Source organism: Chionomys nivalis, chromosome 11 (genome assembly GCF_950005125.1).
Source record: "Chionomys nivalis chromosome 11, mChiNiv1.1, whole genome shotgun sequence".
Taxonomy (NCBI): Eukaryota; Metazoa; Chordata; class Mammalia; order Rodentia; family Cricetidae; genus Chionomys; species Chionomys nivalis.
Window position 1 is genome coordinate 17,250,672 of NC_080096.1, and position 19,972 is coordinate 17,270,643.

Here is a 19,972-nt window from a genome sequence, read left to right on the forward strand (position 1 = left end):
AGGTATTTCATTTTTTAGAAACAATATGGTAATTATTTTGCTTTGAATGTTTTTAAAGACTTAATTTTAAGAATGGACTTTATATTTAAAGTATAATTATTTTACTTTGAGACCAGAAACATGGGAAAATGTTTTTTAAATGATGTTTAGTGGTAGATTTTATTGGAGAAATGCTTTACTGATTTGAATTTTAGTGTACTTTTAAAACCTAAATATCTGGTAGTATTCCCCTTGTAGTGAGCATGAGATTAAAGTTTAGAACTTTTTAAAGAATCTTTTCTTTTTTTGTGGTTGTGTACTCATTATTGCTTGTTCGTCTTTTGCAATTTAGATAAATGATATAACATTAAACTCAAGGTGGTTGAGTTGCAGTAGGGAGTCGGAAGCAAGCCAAGGGAACATCTTTCTCTACAGGGGACTTGGCGATTCCAAACCCCCAAGGTTCCAAGAAGAAACTGAAGACACCTGGAATCTGTACTTGCTTTGTGCTATTGAGCTGTGCTTGTTATATGGACCTTGTTGCTTGACCAACAGATCTAGTGTTTAAAAACCCAATTACTTTTTAGAAATCTTGACTCTTAGTTTTGTGGACAGTTGAGCATCTGTGGCATTGTTAGTAATAGGTTCTTATGTGCAGTAGTCAGGCTTCTAGCTTAGTCTTGAGAAGTTACAGAGTGCATGCATAACTTGTTCTTATAACTGAGCGCTAGATAGTAGATCCTTTAGAGAAAGTTACCTGTAATGTAAAGAGAAGTGTTATATACGTTTTCAATTTCTTGTTGGGGGAAGTTTCCCAGCCAAGTGAACATTTGTTAGTAAATGCAAGAATTTATAGATGTTCCATGATTGTTTTTAAAGTTGATAAATATATAAGGCCCACTAACAGCCATACAGTCTAAATACTTAGGGATCCACAAAGGCTGCTCTGATGCTTTTGGTTCAGGGAGGGAGACTGATAATCTAGAGAGTACATTACCAAGAAGCAACTAGGGAAAACTTAAAATAGCAGAGCATATATGTACCTAAGCCCCTTATGATAGACTTAAATACTAATTTAAATGAGTTTTAGGTTGGTTGGTTTCGAAGTAAACTGTTTTTCTTCCTGTCATGTCTTTTTGCAGAATCCAGATTCCAAAATGATGCAAATCAACCTGACTGGATTTTTGAATGGGAAAAATGCTCGAGAATTCATGGGAGAACTGTGGCCCCTGCTGTTGAGTGCACAAGAGAACATCGCTGGGATCCCCTCTGCTTTCCTAGAGTTGAAGAAGGAAGAAATAAAACAGAGACAAGTAATAGTCCTTTTCATATTGATGAGAGAAGTGGTGTGTGAACTGACAGTTTGCCTTAAGAATTTCTGTTGCCTTTGGCCTATTTTAGCTTCTGTGATCTGGCTATGGTTTGCTATGATATATTTGTACAGTGTGTTGTGGTTTGCCACTCCTTTGAAAATTAGAGTGCCATTTTTCAGGAGGCCGGTATTTGGGTAGATGCTTTATTTATTTATGATTATTAAAATGCAAGTGCATTTAACTTTAAAAGAAATTTTAACTTAAAGTATGTGCAATTCTCACATAGACAGTAATAGTAAAGTTACAAGAGTCGGATAGGTAAAAGTAAAGTTGGGAACACATGAGCACATCTGAAAACCCAGGACTGGTAGGGCGGTACAGCCCTAGCATTTATCAGCATTGTGTTTGGATTGCGTGTTCTCATCTTTCACCTGTGTACTCGTAGATCGAACAAGAAAAATTGGCTTCTCTGAAAAAACAAGATGAAGATAAAGATAAGAGGGATAAGGAAGAAAAAGAAAGTAGCAGAGAAAAAAGGGAGCGGTCTCGAAGCCCAAGAAGGTATGACATAACAGGTGCACGTTAAGGAACACTGGCAAAAGTTCCTTAGCTGGAGGACTTGGAGAACGTTATTGGAGGAGCTGTTGCCTCTGGACTAACGCAATCTTTTATGTTGCTAGGCATTTTAGCACATGTTTTTATAAAGATACGCAGGAGGTTGAGGTAGTAGAGGAGAGGTGTGTGGCTTCTAGGCCAGCCTAGATAGCACTATGATACTCTCTGTTTGAGACAGGTCAGTTGACTGAAATGATCACCTCTAATTTAGGTGAATTACTTAAGTAGAAATTTAAATTTCTTATTGCTTTGCTTAAGTACAGCATTTGGGGTTTTTTGTTGTTACTACATTCTGACTCTTTCCATTTCCCTTTTATTAAAAATCTGCTCGTTAGCCAGTTATACTTATCTAATTCCTTGTTCTGCTTTTCTCAGATGGTTGTACTGAACCCAAACCTCAGACCATTTATTTGTTTTCTTCTTTCTTCCAATGAGACAATTGTTAGGTTACATTTTTAAACCCACTGTTCAGCTTCTACTATATTTGTGGTGAAAGGTGAGAATTCCATTAGGCTTTTCATTTTTAGAATTTTTATTTTAATCTGTGGGAATTTTTAAAGTAAAAGGGAGGTGATTTTTTTTTCTTTAGTTTATGCTGAATTCTAAAACCTACTATAGAAGCAGAGGATGCTTCTAAAGCCGAGTGTGGCCAGTGGTGGACCACGTCTGCTGTTAGGGATGATAACACTTTTCAATTAGGCACACTACAGTTACAAAGGAATAAGCCCCCTCCCCCATTAAAAAAAGCATCTTTTTGTGAATTTGGCATTTCTCTTTTCCTGTGCTTGCATTTCACCAGCCATTTTCCGCATCTTGAGGCTCTGCCTGATCGGCTCTGATAGGAGCTGCCTGAACCTCAACTCTGTTTTTGGTAGGGTTGATGTTTGCTAAGGAAATGGTGGCTTTAAACATCTTCATCTGAGGCGTTGGTCTTTGAAAGATCACAGGGAATAGTTGAGAACCAACACCTACCCGAGTCAGTGCCACCTCCTCTAACTGGTACTCGAGGCTATTACCTCTGTCTGCTTGTCCTTCTAGTTCTCTCTGGCCTTTTCCCTCTCAAGTAGATGAAATGGAAATCTTGTTTCATGTGAAACTTCTCAGATACAGACAACAGTGGGTAACTTAAAAGATTAATCCTCGATTTTCCCTTTGTCTGTGCCACACCACATTATTCAAAAATCTGAAAAACTTGCTTTCATCCTAGACGCAAATCCAGATCTCCTTCCCCTAGAAGACGATCTTCCCCTGTCAGGAGAGAGAGAAAGCGCAGTCACTCTCGATCTCCCCGTCACAGAACCAAGAGCCGGAGCCCTTCCCCTGCCCCAGAAAAGAAGGAGAAATCTCCAGAGCTCCCAGAACCATCAGTGAGAACGAAAGACTCTTCAGTACAGGAGGCCACATCTACAAGGCATGTTCCTGACATTGTGTTACATAATCACGCTGTAGGCTGTTCACACCGCCTGCAAATAGATACTGCTAATTCAAAACGATTGTTTTCCTTCTAGATATTTTCTAAGGTTTTTTTTTTTTTTAATTACAAAGTTGAAATTTTATCTATAAGGAAGAAAATGCTTTAGAGGTAACCTAACCAATTGAATTGTTTTGTTGTTTTGTTTTAATGTGGTTTAGTGTTTTGCCATGGGTGTCAGGTCCCCTGAAACTGGAGTCACAGACAGCTATGAGTTGCCATATGGGTTCTGGGAATTGATTCCAGGTCCTTTGGAAGAACAGTCAGTGCTCTTAACTGCTGAACCATCTCTCTAGCCCTGTCTGTTATATTCCTTAAAAATTTTTAATGTATTTTTTGGTTTTTTGTTTTTCGAGGCAGGGTTTCTCTATAGCTTTGGAGCCTGTCTGGATCTAGCTCTTGTAGACCAGGCTGGTCTCGAACTGACAGAGATCCGCCTGCCTCTGCCTCCCGAGTGCTGGGATTAAAAGTGTGTGCCACCACCGTCCAGCCACAAAATTTTTATGTGTTGTAATGTGATCTTCCTACCCTCTTGCCGTAATATGCTGGGGACAAGTTCCTATTGGTTTTTGTTTTCTTTTTGTAATGGGGGATACAACCCAGAGCTTTGCACAGTCGTTGTCATTGACCTACATTCTCAGTTTTTACCCCCGACCTCTGCTAACTGAAGTACAAATTATACCAAATAAAAGCCACCCCCTCCCTCTCTAATGGGAACGTCTTGTGCTCTCTGGCTGCCTTAAGCTTGACCATGGCATGCAGTACGTGACACTGCAGCCCCCGCAGCTGTGGACCTGTGACGGGTGCTGTCCACAGATTGCATACACGATGGTTGAGTAGGTAAGGGGATGCTGTCCTGACTGGACTTTGTTCATTAGCTTCTGTCCCCTCATGGTTCCAAAGGCTCCCGAGGGTCAGGCTTTGTGGACTCCAGCAGTTAGACAGTGGCACAGTCCTTGCCCACATGTGAAGCAGGGCTATAAATTCTTAGTTGCTCAATGAATTCTGATGTGTACCTGTCATTTGAAGCCAGGGTCTTTGCATATAGTGAAAAGTTTTTTTGAATAAGGTGATTATATCTGTTAATTTATTGCTTTTTAATTTGTTTGCACTGGGCAACAGGTCACATTGCTGAGCACAGCTTTGTGGAGTTGGCCCGCTCCTTGATTTTAACGTGGGCTTCCAGGGAATTTAACTGAGGTTGTCAGACTTGCACCAGAAATGCTTTATCAAAGGCAGCCATTTTGCTAGCCCTTGAAAACCCTTAAAAGAGAGTCAGGTCAGTATATGTAGTTATGTTGGCTTAGGATTCTAAGAAGAGTAGAGGAAAAAAACAAAGCAATGTTATTTTCACAGTGACATCCTGAAAGCTCCCAAGCCCGAGCCTGTACCAGAGCCCAAAGAACCTTCTCCAGAAAAAAATTCCAAAAAGGAAAAGGAAAAGACCCGACCAAGATCTCGATCACGTTCCAAGTCACGATCTCGGACCCGTTCTCGATCACCTTCTCATACTAGACCAAGACGACGACATCGATCCCGATCCAGGTGTGTTGTGTTGTGGCCTTGGGATGAGGACACATCGGGATGTGAGTGCTGATGCTGGAGGTGGAGTAGTAAACAGTGTCATTGTCTGTTCAGAGTGAAGGTCACTCTGCGTTTATGTGAAGTCCACTTTTCTGTGCACCTTCAGAATGTACACAAGCAGAAGTTGTGGCACTGGAAATTACGCCATGAAATTCCTTGTTCTTAGTTTATTTGGCGTCTAATTCTGTTTTGGCAGATCATACTCTCCTAGAAGGCGGCCAAGCCCAAGAAGGCGACCATCTCCTCGAAGAAGAACTCCACCAAGACGGATGCCTCCTCCACCAAGGCACAGGAGGAGTAGGTCTCCAGGGAGACGGTGAGACTCTCTTAGTGGCAGGTGCCTGGCACTTCAGGGTGATCTTTGGTATAATTTCAGGATCTTTTTTTGCTTTTTGTTCACTGGAAGACATCTCATAAATGATAGTAGGGAATGTCTTCTAAACAGCATGATGCCCTTCAAGTGTGGCGATCTGGAACTATGGGAAAGAGTCAAGTCACTGGTTTGTAGGTCCTGTGCATGTACATGTACATACACACGCCAGACACCAAACAGAAACACTGCTTTTCTGTCTATTTATTTATTTATTATGTATACAACATTCTGTCTGTGTGTATGCCTGCAGGCCAGAAGAGGGCACCAGATCTCATTACAGATGGTTGTGAGCCACCATGTGGTTGCTGGGAATTGAACTCAGGACCTTTGGAAGAACAGGCAATGCTCTTAACCTCTGAGCCATCTCTCCAGCCCTTTGTCTGACTTTTTAAGATGTATAAGTGTATATTATGTATACAAGTGTTTTGTCTGTATTTTGTGCACCTGTGTGCAGTACCCCCAGAGGACAAAAGAGGGTGTTGGACCCCCTGAAACAGAGTTACAGGTAGTTCTGATCATCTGTCTCCTTTGCAAGAGGAGCAGGTGCTCTTCACCCCTGAACCATCCTTCCCTCCCATCTACTTGTAACTTATTACAACTTCTGAAAGACAACTGGTTACATAATGAATCAGATTATTTTACCTGTTTTTTAAAGAATTCATTTGCTATTTTACCCTACATTTTAAGAACTTACTTTGTCTGTGCATACACACATACAATAACTTGTTCCTGGAGGTCTGTGCACAACTGGATTCCATTATCCTTTGTTTGGTTCTAGGGGATTAAGCTTGGGTCACCTGGCTTGCACAACAAGTACCTTTATAATGTTCCGCTTTTTTATAAAAAGATTTATTTTGAATATGTGTAGAGGGGTGAGAGAGAGAGAGGTTGAGATTGAAACTACCTGCAGAGGTCTCCAAATCTTGGAGCTGAATGAAGTTACAGGCAGTTGTGAGCCTATAGGTGCTGGGAACTGAACTTTTGTCCTCTGGAGAGCCACTAAAAGCTTTAACTGCTAAGCCATTTCTTCCACGCTTTGTAATAAAGCCTTTTGTAGCAGCTCAGACAGAGGAAAGTTCCCTATAATTCCATTCCTTTACACTGTAAAGATATGTTTCTACCTGATGTGCCTTCTGATTGGTTTAATGAAGAGATAAGTGACAAATAGCTAGGCAGGATTTCCAGGGAGAGAGAACAATAGACGAGGAGGAACCTAGGTGACGAGCAGCGAGTCAGATGTGCCTCACTAAGAATCCATAACAGCCTCATGGAAGAATGTAGATTTAAGAAAATACGGGTTAATTAAGTTATAAGAGCTAGTTGGGGAAAGTCCTAAGCCAAGGCGGTGCTTTCATAATTAGTAAGTCTCGGTTCATTATTGGTGGGCTGATAGTCCAAAGATAGTCCAGTAAGAAAGCTTGATACATTGAGCCATTACTAATAGCTTACAATGGCTACATTTGTGGCAATTAGGCAGTCATCTAGTTCAGCCAATAGTATTAACTCTTTTTAAACATTGCTAAAATGTTTAATATGTTTAACCATTCTAAAACAGGCATAAGATAAAATGTTTTTATCTTAGATATATTATAGAAGTAGATTGTGTCTAACTTTATACAAAATGAGACCTGGTGCACAGGAACAGGATTTTCTGTCTTGTCGATTTGTTGTTGACTGGGCTTTCTTTTCGAGTCTGCTTTGGACAGAACTTTGTTGTCTGTTTTTCCTTGTTGATGCTGGTTGAACCAGGACCTCACTCAGACTGAGTGTGTGCGCCAACTCTGTAGTACACCTCTAGCCTTGGAAATGCTGTTGAATTAATATTTTTTACCAAAAACCACAGCAGCTAGAAAATGGGGAAACATCAAATAAGCTTCTCCAAATTCTGTCTGTACAGGTAGGACTTTTAGACTCAGACTTTAATAACAACAAATACCATCTTTGGGGAGTGTTATCAAGGTACTGCTTTTTGTTGTTGTTGTTTTTCTTTTTTCAAGACAGGGTTTCTCTGTGGCTTTGGAGCCTGTCCTGGAACTAGCTCTTGTAGACCAGGCTGGTATTGAACTCAGATCTGCCTGCCTCTGCCTCCCGAGTGCTGGGATTAAAGGCATGTGCCACTACCGCTTGGCCAAGGTAATGCTTTTTAAGTGTGTAGAATTGGTGCTGCAGCTGGTGGCTAGGACAGTCGTGTAATATGGTGGAATTCCAGGCATCACACTTCACATTGATCGTTCTGTTTTGGAGAGAAGTAATGCCAGTGCTCCTTAGTACACCACTCAGGAGACTATAATTTCTTACACTGGAGTTTTTCAAACAGCCTGTCTCATTAGTATGCACTAAACAATTTAGCAGTCACAGTGTTTTGCAGATTGTGTAAGATTCCCTTTTAGCCAGTTTATAATCTCACACTCTGAAGGTAGGGTTTCTTTTTTTCAGGTTCTCAGGAATTCTTCTGCCAAAGGTGAATTCTGCAGGTACACGTAATTGCAACAGAACTTACCACAGACTTTGCCGCAGAATTCAAGAGGTCCCCACTTACAGGTTTATGTAGCTAAATGAATTTCAAATCTTGCACATATTTTTAGTGCAGCCTAAAAGTTGCTTGACATCACTCTGAGTGAGCAGTGCTCTCTCACCCCCAAAGCTGTACAAACTCAGCTCCATCATCACTCTTCAGGAAGAGGCTGCTTCGCTACTGGATTATATAGCACTCAGCTCAGACACAGCCACAATGAATGTGTCTATGTACTTTCAGAAACAGCTCTTTCCTGTCCTAGGTGATGGTTTTGTTTCCAGTCTTTCTGAAGTAATTTGTGTACTTAGCTACATAAACTCAAAAGTTGGATAAGCTAGCTGTATTTTGTGTACATTGTACATACTGTAAAGTGATCCTCCATAGGGATGCAGGGGTAAAGTGAGTGCTTTCTTCCGCAGAAGGAGGCGTTCTTCCGCATCATTGTCTGGAAGTAGCTCTTCGTCCTCTTCATCTCGTTCCCGGTCACCGCCAAAGAAGCCTCCCAAGAGGACATCTAGCCCCCCTCGAAAAACTCGTAGGCTATCTCCTTCAGCAAGTCCTCCAAGGCGAAGGCACAGGCCATCGTCTCCAGCAACTCCACCACCCAAAACTCGCCATTCTCCAACCCCCCAGCAGTCGAACCGCACAAGAAAAAGTCGTGTTTCTGTGTCTCCAGGAAGAACTTCGGGTAAAGGTAAAAACACAAAGCATTTTGTTCTCTTTGACGTCAGGGTGAACCCAGTTGTAACCATCTGCAGAAGCTGCTAGGCATTACTTTCTGTGTGACACTGTAAATGGCCTGCTTGCCCTTCTGTTCTCAGGGCTCTGCTGAGAGGTGGTGATAGGGAAAGGTAGATTGTTTTTTCAGTGCCCTCTGTGTGGGCAGTGGCGCCGCAGAGCACTTGGGACTGTTTAAGTTGGTAACAATTGGAACTTGTTCTTCCTGTAAGGATTCATTTTATTACTCTGAGACCAGTTAACTATCCCACCCTCTTCACACCCTTTCTTAAGACTTTTTGTCTGATACTTTCCTTGAGAATTTTGTATTTTGTTATTCTTTTTGGTCACGTTTATGCCCCCAAGAGAAGATTGATTGATTTGATTGATTGTTTGGTTGATTGATTGAAGGTCTAGGCGGGGTTCTTGGGTGCTGTCCTTACTCTGTTCAGTAGATTGGTTTCTAAGAAATTGATGGCTTGTGACAGTGCCAGCCGAGAGTACAATATTCGTTAGTTTGTTAGTGTTAAAGCCGCAGCAAGTTGTGGCTTGCAGGGACTTTAGCACTAAAATACATATGGAGAAAGAGGAGGATAGGATCCATTCGAATGGTGCCTTTGGTGCTAGGACTGGAGTAACACGGGCATCCTGAAAGGTAAATGGAGTAGGTGGGAGGGTTGGGAAAGCCCATTGGCTGTCCTAGTGCTGGAAGAAAACTGGCGCACCACCGTTTAAACCTGTTAGGATGAGAAGGATCAGTGAAAAGAGGATCTGCTGGTGGTGGCAAGCCATAAAAATAATGTGCAAAATCTTTATTGACTTTAATGTCAAGTTCATTCAGGGACAAATGTATTTAAGACAGCTATTTTTATAACATGCACTATATCACTTTCTTTTGTGTGTGTGGTTTTTCGAGACAGGGTTTCTTTGTAGCTTTGGAGCCTGTTCTGGAACTAGCTCTTGTAGACCAGGCTGGTCTCGAACTCACAGAGATCCGCCTGCTCTGCCTCCCGAGTGCTGGGATTAAAGGCGTGCGTCACCACCGCCCGGTGGAACTAGCTCTTATAGACCAGGCTGGCCTCAAACTCACAGAGATCCGCCTGCCTCTACCTCCCGGGTGCTGGGATTAAAGGCGTGTGCCAACATCGCCCTGCTGTATTACTTTTTATATTAAATGAGAACATTTCAGCCTTTCTGAAGTTCCTCTCACCGTGTCCTAAATCTGATACTTAATGCTCTAGCCTTCTTGTCTTTTCCTGTGAGCTTTACATTGAGAATATTTCTTTTGTTTAGAGCTGGAAAGCTCTCTAGGAGGAAGACACTCTTAAGTATTCCCACTATTACTTTAGAAAAGTACATGTTTTTTCTATTTAGATTATAGAGAAGAGTTATTTTAAAATACCTGACCAGAAGGGGTTCTATTAGAATAGGGCAGTTGTTGAGATTCATTAGTTACCTTTTATGAGTCTGCGCAGTGCTGGTCTCCTGTCTTGACGCATGCCTCATCCATGTGGAATGGGCACTCGAGATCGCTTGTGGGGAGCTTAGTCTCCTTCGTGTCCACCAAAGCTCAGAATTGATGTGCTCTGTGTGGGATCACCCTTGTGATGAAATGTGAGAGCTAGGAGAGACCCTGAAGTGTCGAAGTGTCGGGCTCTTCAGCGAGGTGACTTAGCCAAGATAACGACTTAGTGAACGATTAAAAGTTCCTTCCCAGTTAGAGTAAGAACCATCAGACTCCAAATGCCTTTGTGTTGATTAGGGAGGAGGGTGAAGGGCGGAATGAAGTTCTTTGTTGTCTCTACCTGGTGTGATTTCAGAGATGCCCACTGTGGGGGTTTCTGGACACTTAGAACCGTGGCACTGCTGTAACATGGTAAAGTTCTTGTTTGTGCTTCATTAGATGTTTGTGGGGTCTGGTGGGCTGCTGTTGATAATAGGCTGAGATGAGAGGAAGGAAAGAAAAGTGGGCTATTTGACAGTAAATCATTTGGAGTGCAGTTAACTGTCCCATCGAGGGTGTTTGGAGAGACTTTGAATCAGTAAAATCCCGTATTGCATGAACTTGTACCTCAGTCAAATGTCCTGGCACGTCCTGTACCTTTGGAATCAGCCAAACTATTGTGCTCTGTGGACACTTGATGTGTTTTACAATTTCTGCTTACAGTAATTTAACTTTGCAGGTTATCTTTTGGGCACTCTAAGATTAATAATTAATAGGACTTTTGAAATGCTTCAGAATTCTGGTTTTAGAGTTGTTCTTTTGAATTTCTTATTTCATGCTAGAATGATTTGCTCCTTGAATTTCTCTTTTGTTTTGTTTTCTTTTTTCAAGACAGAGTTTCTCTGTGTAACAGCCCTAGTTGTCCTGGAACTCTCTCTGTAGACCAGCCTGGCTTCAAACTTACATCTGCCTGCCTCTGCCTCCCGAGTGCTGGGATTAAAGGCATGCATCACTACTGTCTGGCAGAGTGATTTAACTCAGGAGTAGGATAGTGTGCTATATACGCTATTATTAAAGTTAAGTCATTAATGAGACATCAAGCCAAGATGAGCCCTCCTTGTGTTTATTTCCTCTGTTTAACAAAGTATGTAATGTTGGCTAGATGTGATGGTGCGAGCGCACATCCTCACCCGCCAGACGGGTTTCTTTGTGTATTTCTGGCTGTCCTGGAACTCAAGGTTCCCCCCAACCTCTGCCTCTGGAGTGCTGGGATCAAAGCCATGCGTCATCACTACCTGATGATAGTGCACTTCTTTAGTTCTGACATTACATTGCTATACTGAAGTCCTATAGTAGTGAGACCTTATCTCAGGAAATATAAAAGCAATGTTAATTTTAGTTATGTTTCTTTTAAAAAAAATGCCTTCTTATAGCCAAGCATGCCACCTTCCAGATAGTTTTAAAATTTGTTACTTTGAGAAAGTAAATTTGACATGTAGGCGGTTTCCTTTTTTGTTTGTTTGGTTTGGTTTGTCTTTTAAAGTCTTGGCAATAGTATATTATGTAATCTAGGCTAGCAGTTCTGTCTCAAGCTTCCTCTGTGTTGGAATTTTCAAAATTATGTATGTTCTGTGGTAGGGCATATACATACTAAACAGGTGTCCATAGGCCAGAATAGGCATCCTATCTGGAGCTGGAGTTACAGGTAGCTGTGAGCTCCTCATACGGGTGTTGGAAACCAACCTGGGTCCTCTGTCCAAGCAGCAAGTGCTCTTGACCACTGAGCTTCACTCAGCTCAATGCTTTTATGAATTTTTAGGTGTTGACTATTCTCACCCAGTTCAGTGGTTTGTCCAAATAACATTAATAAGTAGAATCATTAACTAAAGGATTGTGGCTCGGGAATTCAGGACTTGTCTACTGTGTGTGATATTTCAGTGGTAATTATCTCTTTGGTAACTTTAACAAAGATAAGGTTGAAGTGTTAGACCAACAGTTCTCGTGGTTGCTAGTCTGTATAGTTAGTCTATGACAATTCCTAGAGTATTAAAAAAGGTATAACTGCATTTTAATAAGACATCCTGCCGGGCGGTGGTAGCGCACGCCTTTAATCCCAGCACTCAGGCAGAGGCAGGCAGATCTCTTGAGTTCGAGGTCCACTCTGGTCTACAAGAGCTAGTTCCAGGACAGGCTCCAAAGCTACAGAGAAACCCTGTCTCGAAAAACAAAACAAAACAAAACAAAAAAAAAACAACAAAAAAAGACATCCTACTGAAATTTATTAGTCATTCACAGGTAAAAGAACTAAGGGAGCCGGGTGGTGGTGGCGCACGTCTTTAATCCCAGCACTTGGGAGGCAGAGGCAGTGGATCTCCCAACCCTCCCACCTACTCCATTTACCTTTCAGGATGCCCGTGTTACTGCAGACAAGAGCTAGTCTACAAGAGCTAGTTCCAGGACAGGCTCCAAAACCACAGAGAAACGCTGTCTCGAAAAAGCAAAAAAAAAAAAAAAAGAAAAAAGAACTAAGGGATGACCCTGAGTTGGGTTGGGTTTTGTTTTGGAACAAAGTTTCTCCGCGTAGCCCTGGTTGTCTTAAAGCAGGCTGGCCTTGAACTTGTTGATCTGCCTCTGCCTCCCAAAGTTCTGGGATTAAAGGCGTGCGCCCCTACCACCTGTCTAGTTTCTTTTCTTTTAAAAAAAAAATTTTTTTTTTTTCTGGGAGTTGATTCTCCTCTTTTTCCTTGTTGAGACATGGCCTCTCTGGCAGGGCTTCCCTGCTGTCTGCTGCTGTGTGTGCTACAGGCTAGCTGGTCCAAGCCTCCAGATCATTCCCTCATCTTCACCTCCCCGTCTTGCCGTCGGAGTCGTGGGATTACACGTACATACCACTCACTACATCCATCTGGTTTTAGTGCATGGACTCCAATTAGGTTAAGTTTTTCATGTGTACAGTCATGCACACTTTTATACTATTAAAATACTATTCTTGCTGGGTGGTGGTTGCATACTCCTTTAATCCCAGCACTCAGGAGGAAGAAGCAGAAGGATCTCTTTTTTTTTTTTTTGGTTTTTTCGAGACAGGGTTTCTCTGTGGTTTTGGAGCCTGTCCTGGAACTAGCTCTTGTAGACCAGGCTGGCCTCGAACTCCCAGAGATCCGCCTGCCTCTGCCTCCCAAGTGCTGGGATTAAAGGCGTGCGCCACCACCGCCCGGCCCAAGAAGGATCTCTTGAGTTTGAGACCACCCTGGTCTACAAGAGCTAGTTCTAGGACAGGCGCCAAAGCTACAGCGAAACCCTGTCTCAAAAAAAAAAAAAAAAAATCTAAATAAATAAAGCACTGTTCTTTATTATTGTGTGTTTTTTCTTAACTTGTTTTTAGTGACAAAACATAAAGGTACTGAGAAAAGAGAGTCGCCGTCACCAGCACCCAAGCCGAGAAAAGTGGAGCTGTCTGAGTCTGGTAAGTTGTAATGATTTTCTACAGGTCGGCTTTTTCTTTTCCCGTCCATATTTGATTATTCCCCTTGGGTTGGAGAGTCATTGTACGGGCAGCACAGTAGAGAACAGCTAAACCTGGCATCACCCAGACTGTTTGAGATCCCCAACTCCAGCATTTAAGTGTTCTCTGTATGCGGTTATTTTATTCATCTTGACCTTGTTCTTTTTCTTCTGTATTTGGACATAATTCTGGGATTTTAAAGCTAGCTGAAATGTTTGTCGAGTTCATCTCTCCCAGTTTTACTTGCAGTAAATAAGTTTAGTAGTTGGTGAGGGTTTGAGTGCCTATTTTCCTGTCGTTTGTCACATTACCTCTGTGGAACTAAAGAGATGCTTTCTAAATGCACCCATCTTTCAGAAGAAGACAAAGGCAGCAAGATGGCTGCAGCGGATTCTGTGCAACAGAGGCGCCAGTACAGACGACAGAACCAGCAGTCATCGTCTGGTATGGACACCAAGAAAATGCTTTCTGCTTCCACATCTGTTGTAACTTCAGCACTTGGGAGGTGGAGTCAGGAGAGTCCCTGGGGAGTATAAAGCCTTTAAGGGCTACATAGTGAGAGTCCAAAAAACAGCGAACCCAGACACACCACAGCATTCAGGAGGTGGAAGCAGAAGGGTCAGATACTTATTCTTGATGGTGAACTTGAGATAGCCTGGACTACATGAGGGGGCTCCTCCCCACCCCCGCTCTTTTTATGTATTTTATACAAGTGAGTGTTTTACCTACGTGTATATCTGTGCACCATGTGTATATCTGATCTCAGAGGAGACCAGAAGAAGGCATCAGATTCCCTGGTATCTGGAGCTGTAGACATTATTATGAGCCACCATTTGGGTGCTGAAAATTCAATCCAGACCCCTGGAAGAGCAGCCAGTATCCTTAACCTCTGAGCCCTGCTTCTGAATGGGAAGAGGTGAGGGACAAAGTGTTTGCCTTCCTGGGAAGTTCGTTGTCTCAGTTAGCTACTGTGTATGTTTCTTTTTTGTTTTTTGAAACAAGATTACTCTGTAGCTTTGGAGCCTGTCTTAGAACTAGCCCTTTTAGACAAGGCTGGCCTCAAACTCACAAAGATCCAACTTCCTCTGCCTCCCGAGTGCTGGAGTGCTGGGATTAAAGGCTTCCTTATTTTAAGCCCTTAAATTTTTCTTTTAAATTGTTGCATTGTTATGAAAGTGATAAATTTGGCCAGGAGTGTGGTCTGGTGCAGGTTACTGTGTGCAAAACCCTGGGCTTTCTTCCCAGCATTAACAATAAGGTCATTGACCTAGAGCACACTAGTAAAACAGAAAATGAAAATGGATAACTAATGTATCCCTAATATCCGGAGTCTGTGCTTTTAGGACATCTTAACTAGTTTCGTGAATCTTTCATTTTTTTGCTAGTACATTTTGTTTGTTTGTTTGTTTTTGGTGGGTTTTAGGCTGCTTTTAGGTATTTTGTTTAGTAGTAGGCAGATGAAATTTTCCAATAATTGTAATTGTTGGCTTAAAGAAAAAGCATGCAGAAGCCTGATGTTTACATCAAATGCTCTGTTCTTGGGTTTTGGTAGGTTTGATTTGGTTTTGAGACAGACTTGCCTTGTAGCCAAAAATGACCTTAAACATGTGATCTTCCTTTGTCTGCCTCTTAAATACTGAGATTTATAGCCTTGCACCACTGTAGCCAATTTTATGCAGTGGTGGGGACATGTGCTAAGGCTAGTAACAGCCATACTTCAGTCCCACTGGGGATTATTATAATTACTATGGCAACAAGTTTTATTTTGTATTTCATTTCAAGTAACTTATTGATGCTTTTCTTTTACTGCTAGCATGGAACCCAGGGCCTGCTCTTGAAGCTTTACTTAATTAATTGGGAATAATTACTCAGCTTTGTTTTGTCTTGTTTCTGAGATAGTCTCGTGCTCACAGGCTGACCTTTGACTTACTATGTTGCTGAGACTGGTGTTGAGCTTGTTGAGATTTTCCTGCCTTTACTTTCCTTGTTATCAGATGGACATGCACCAACAAGACTGATTTAAAATCCCTAGATTTCTTAGAAATGTATTCAGACCTCTGCACTCTTGATTTTTTTTTTTTAAGCCACCATGCAACAAGATGCACTCTAGATATTATAGGAGTCTTGTGTTGGCTAGTTTTCTGCTGGGTGTGGGGATGTTGGCTGACACTAGAATTGTCCTGATTAAATTTTTCTGATGGTACTGAGAATTGAACCCATGACTTCATGCCATACTAGGTAAATACTGTGTCGCTGAGTCTTAGCCACTAACATTTTCCCCAGTGCTGGGGTAGAACCTAGGACTTTGAGCATGCAATGTAAAGGGGAGTGGGGAGAGCTAGAGGCGTGCGTGCATGCGTGCGTGTGTGAATGTGATATTTTGTTGTTGTTCTTTGCTCTGTGATTACAGACTCTGGCTCCTCTTCCACCTCAGAAGATGAGCGGCCCAAGAGATCCCATGTGAAGAATGGTGAGGTAGGCAGGCGGCGGAGACATTCCCCTTCTCGGAGTGCCTCTCCATCACCTCGGAAGCGCCAAAAGGAGACTTCCCCTCGGTAACCACCTTCATTAATGCTTTTGACTGATCTGTACCTTACAGGGTGGGCCACAAAATTATTTTAGCATTGGGCTAGATTCTTCCTGTCATTAGAGATGTGGGGTCTGGGGTTTTGGATAGCTTGGGTTTTTTTCTTGTTGTTGGTAGTTCTTAACATTAAAACTAGACAAGGTTTGAGTGATTGCCTTATTTGTGCATGGATAGAAAGAGCAGTTAAATCACAGCATTAATTCCAGACATTTTGAAGCTTTAAACAATGCCTCCACAAGAAGTTAACTGGTGTGAATAGAGCTCTTGACGTTTGTTTTTCTCCGCTGCTCTCAGGATGCAGATGGGAAAACGATGGCAATCGCCAGTGACTAAAAGGTTGGTTAGACACTATTATCGTAAATTAGGGTGACATTCCAAGTTTTCTTCATTTTTTGTTCAGGTGACTGTCCACACTTTACAGATGATGCATTGTGTCAGTGGAGAAAGTCTAAAGTTGGTTTGGTGTGTGTTAGATGAATGATAGGAAAAGCTACATGTGAGGTGTTGATTTTACAATCTTTTCTAAGCTGGTAATTCTGACTCCCTACACCTGGTAGGGATGAGCTTTGTATTAAGGGTGACTTAAAGCAAGAAAAGCTAAAGGAGAAACTTAAATGCTGAAAATGAAAGTAAGAGTTGGTTCTGTAGTCTTTGCCGAAGTATGGGAACTGTGAGGTCTAAGTCTTCGCTGTGTTTATATTTCTCCTGTATTCGTGTAGGTGCACACACACCACAGAGGATACCTGTACTAGTTGGTTCCCTCCATTCACTATGTGGGTCCTGGGAATCAAACTCACTCAATTTTTCAGGTTTGGTGGCAAGTACCTTTATCTGCTGAGCTCACCTCACCAGCCCTGGCTTTCTCCCCCTACCTCCCACTTACTGAATTTTTTTTTTTTGATCATATGTTTATGTGACCATAAAACTAATATTTTAGATCCAAACCCTATATAAAAATCTTATGATGGGCTGGGCGTGACAGTGCACACCTTGTAATCCCAGCACTCAGGAGGCAGAGGCTGGTGAATCTCTCTGAGTTCAAGGCCAGTCTAGTCTCTATAGAGTGAGTTCCAAGATAGCCGGGCTACATAGAGAAACCCTGTCTCATACAACAACAAAAAAATATTTTAGTTCAGACCTGTCTCACAAGTGAGAAAGCACAGGGAGAAGTGTCCACACAAGGTCTTTGACCTGTGCTATTGACATCTGTCTGTCATCTGTCTGTATTCCTTTTCTGAATACAAGTTGAACACCCCCTGTCTAAACTGCTTGGGAGTGGAGATGCTTCCTGTTTTACCTTTTCCCATTTTAAAATCTTTTAGAAAGACATTTGGGAAGCAGTCATGGAACAGGGGAATATTTATGCTGTAGAGGGAACTGTTTCATGATAATGAAAAATAGAGATATGAAGGAAAGAAATTGGGTACAAAAATATTTTTCTCCCAGCTGCAGTGCCTTCTGACTTCAGTGAAATTGTTTAACTGGACATCGAAAATTGCTTTACACAGGACTGTGTTAGTGCTATACTTCCCCCGCCTCCCCTGAATTACAGAACTAGGTTCGGTTCTGGGATGATTCTTCAGAACAGTAAAATCAGAATATCCTAGCCAGGTGTGGTGGCACATGCCTTTAATCCCAACACTAGTGGTCCACATAGTGAGTTCCAGAACAGCCAGGGTTCTGTGGAGAGACAACTGTCTCAAGAAACAACAAAAGCGAATATTCTCTACCCTGCCCAGTAGCTTCTAGTTTAAAGCTGTTAAGAGATCACCACTCACCTGGGCACAGTGCCACACTCAGGATGCAGAGACCAACCAGGGCTATGCAACGAGACTCTTTATCAGAAAGCAAAACAAACTTTGAGTTGTTTCAGATAGGGTCTTTGTATGAACCCCTTATGTAAACCAGGCTGACCTAGCACTCACAGAGATCCACCTGCCGCTGTCTCCTGGGAGCTGGAATTAAAGGGGTGCACCGCCATGCCTAACAGAAAATAAAATTATTTTTAGTTATGGGTCAGTATCATTTTTGATGTTTGTTTTGAGACAGGGTTTCTTTGTGTCAACCTGGCTGCCCTCAAACTCAGAACTCTGTCTGCCACTGCCCAGTTCCCTGTATTTTAGGAGGATAAAATTAAATATGATTTTGAGTGTTTATGTAAAGTGCTAGGATAAAGCGCTAATCACAGATCATCTGCAAATCTAAATCAAATCTGGTTGGAAATGAAATCTGCTGTGAATTTATGCCTTTTCTCTATGTAGTCTCAAATAGAAGCTGGGTGGGACCTGGTAAACTTTAGAAACTGAGTTCTAGGTTCATAGCTTCAGTCCTGGCTGGTCAAGGAATCAAGAACTGTTTACATTGATTCTCAATATGTGTCAATTTGTTTAACCACATCACCCCCAGGGCAGCCTCTTCCTGGCTTTGTCGTTTGTCTTTAGAGTATCATTAAGTATGATACCCAGTTCCTCTTCAGTGCTGCACATATGTTTTTAGTTAGGGTGGTAAAGGCTGGAGGTGTAGCTGAGAGGTAGAGTGCTTGTGTGCAGTGCGTGTGCCCTGTGTACTGTAGAGAAGGGGCAGCTTGGAGCACTTGTCTCCAGCTTGGGCCTTAAGCCTTTGGTGTCTATTTAACATCTTAAATGTTTCTCAAACAATTAAAATACCTGAAAAGCCTTTTCAAAGCCCAGCTTGACTGGATTTTTCCCTGACATGGTCCACATAAGTCTCAGATAAGTTTTTCAACTGATTGTCATGTGTATCCCAAATAAAAAATGTTCTAGTCATAATCTTTTGAAAATTTTCACTTCCTCTGCTGGATGGTTTATGTTATAACCAGATAGCTATTTCTGTGAGAAGCTAACATTACAAAGCTCTGTTTTACCCATTTCAAAAGTAAAACATTGATTTTTAAATTTTGTTTTTAATGTTGGCTGCTACCCAGGGTCTCAGCCTTAGGCTGAGAAAGCATGCTCTGGAACATAGAGAACATAGAGTACATCTCTGCCTTGGGTTATTGGCTGGCCGTGTACTTCCTGGGGCCTTTGCTTACACATCTTACTGACTGAGAATCAACTCTTACTTTAGTGGTAGAAGGAGGAGAAGTCCCTCCCCACCACCAGCCAGAAGACGAAGATCTCCTTCTCCAGCTCCTCCTCCTCCTCCTCCCCCTCCTCCTCGGCGGCGCAGATCTCCCACCCCACCACCGCGACGAAGGTACTGTGTCTGAGAGACTCATGGTGGCTCTGGGTCTTTACTGTGAAAGTTGTGTGTGTGTGTGTGTGTGTGGTAACATTGCATTTTTAGTCATAAAAGATCACATAGTAAATGTGTGCTCCCTTAGAGAAAAACCCCAAAACACACGACTATGCAGAAACAGAAGTTAGGAGCCAGGTATATTACTTATGCTTGGAATCTCAACTCTTGGAAGACTGAGGCAGGAGGATTTTGAGTTAGAGGCCAGTCTGGGTCATAAAGCAGCCAAATCCTTGGTGTCTGGGATAAGCGGGGGAGTGAGGAATAGCAATGGCTGCACAACTATGGGAGGTTCTAGAACCATCCATCCATTTGTGCACATGAACAGCTGCGCTGATCTGTTACTGGTCATGTGCATTTGGGATTCTTGGTAACACTCTACCAGTTATACAGAAATAGAAGAGCTAGCAGTCCCAAGTTAAGGGTGTTCTATGAAATGAGAAACCAGAAGTCTTCTAGAAATGTCAGTCACAGGCTGCATGTGTCAGCACATGCCCCTAATCCCAGTTCTTAAGAGATGGAGGCAGAAAGAGCACTAGTTTGGAGGCAGCCTGAACTATACATGAGTTCCACTAGACTCTGTCTTAAAGAAACCCTTACGAACATGTGATCCAGGG

General features: G+C 42.2%; 1 protein-coding gene across 9 annotated transcripts in view; it reads left to right on the forward strand.

The window, feature by feature from the left end:
* Srrm1 (serine and arginine repetitive matrix 1) overlaps positions 1-19,972 on the forward strand; it is a 33,375-nt gene that overhangs the window by 7,048 nt on the left and 6,355 nt on the right. For 2 of the 9 annotated variants that reach the window (XM_057783595.1, XM_057783603.1), the window contains 11 exons: positions 1,122-1,292; positions 1,738-1,853; positions 3,115-3,318; positions 4,735-4,923; positions 5,159-5,278; positions 8,270-8,544; positions 13,394-13,474; positions 13,871-13,957; positions 15,924-16,068; positions 16,395-16,436; positions 19,188-19,316. In XM_057783595.1, coding sequence (XP_057639578.1) covers positions 1,122-1,292; positions 1,738-1,853; positions 3,115-3,318; positions 4,735-4,923; positions 5,159-5,278; positions 8,270-8,544; positions 13,394-13,474; positions 13,871-13,957; positions 15,924-16,068; positions 16,395-16,436; positions 19,188-19,316 — 1,559 coding nt within the window. The remainder of the gene's footprint in view (positions 1-1,121; positions 1,293-1,737; positions 1,854-3,114; positions 3,319-4,734; positions 4,924-5,158; positions 5,279-8,269; positions 8,545-13,393; positions 13,475-13,870; positions 13,958-15,923; positions 16,069-16,394; positions 16,437-19,187; positions 19,317-19,972) is intronic. The other 7 variants (XM_057783597.1, XM_057783596.1, XM_057783600.1 and 4 more) reach the window with 7 other exon arrangements.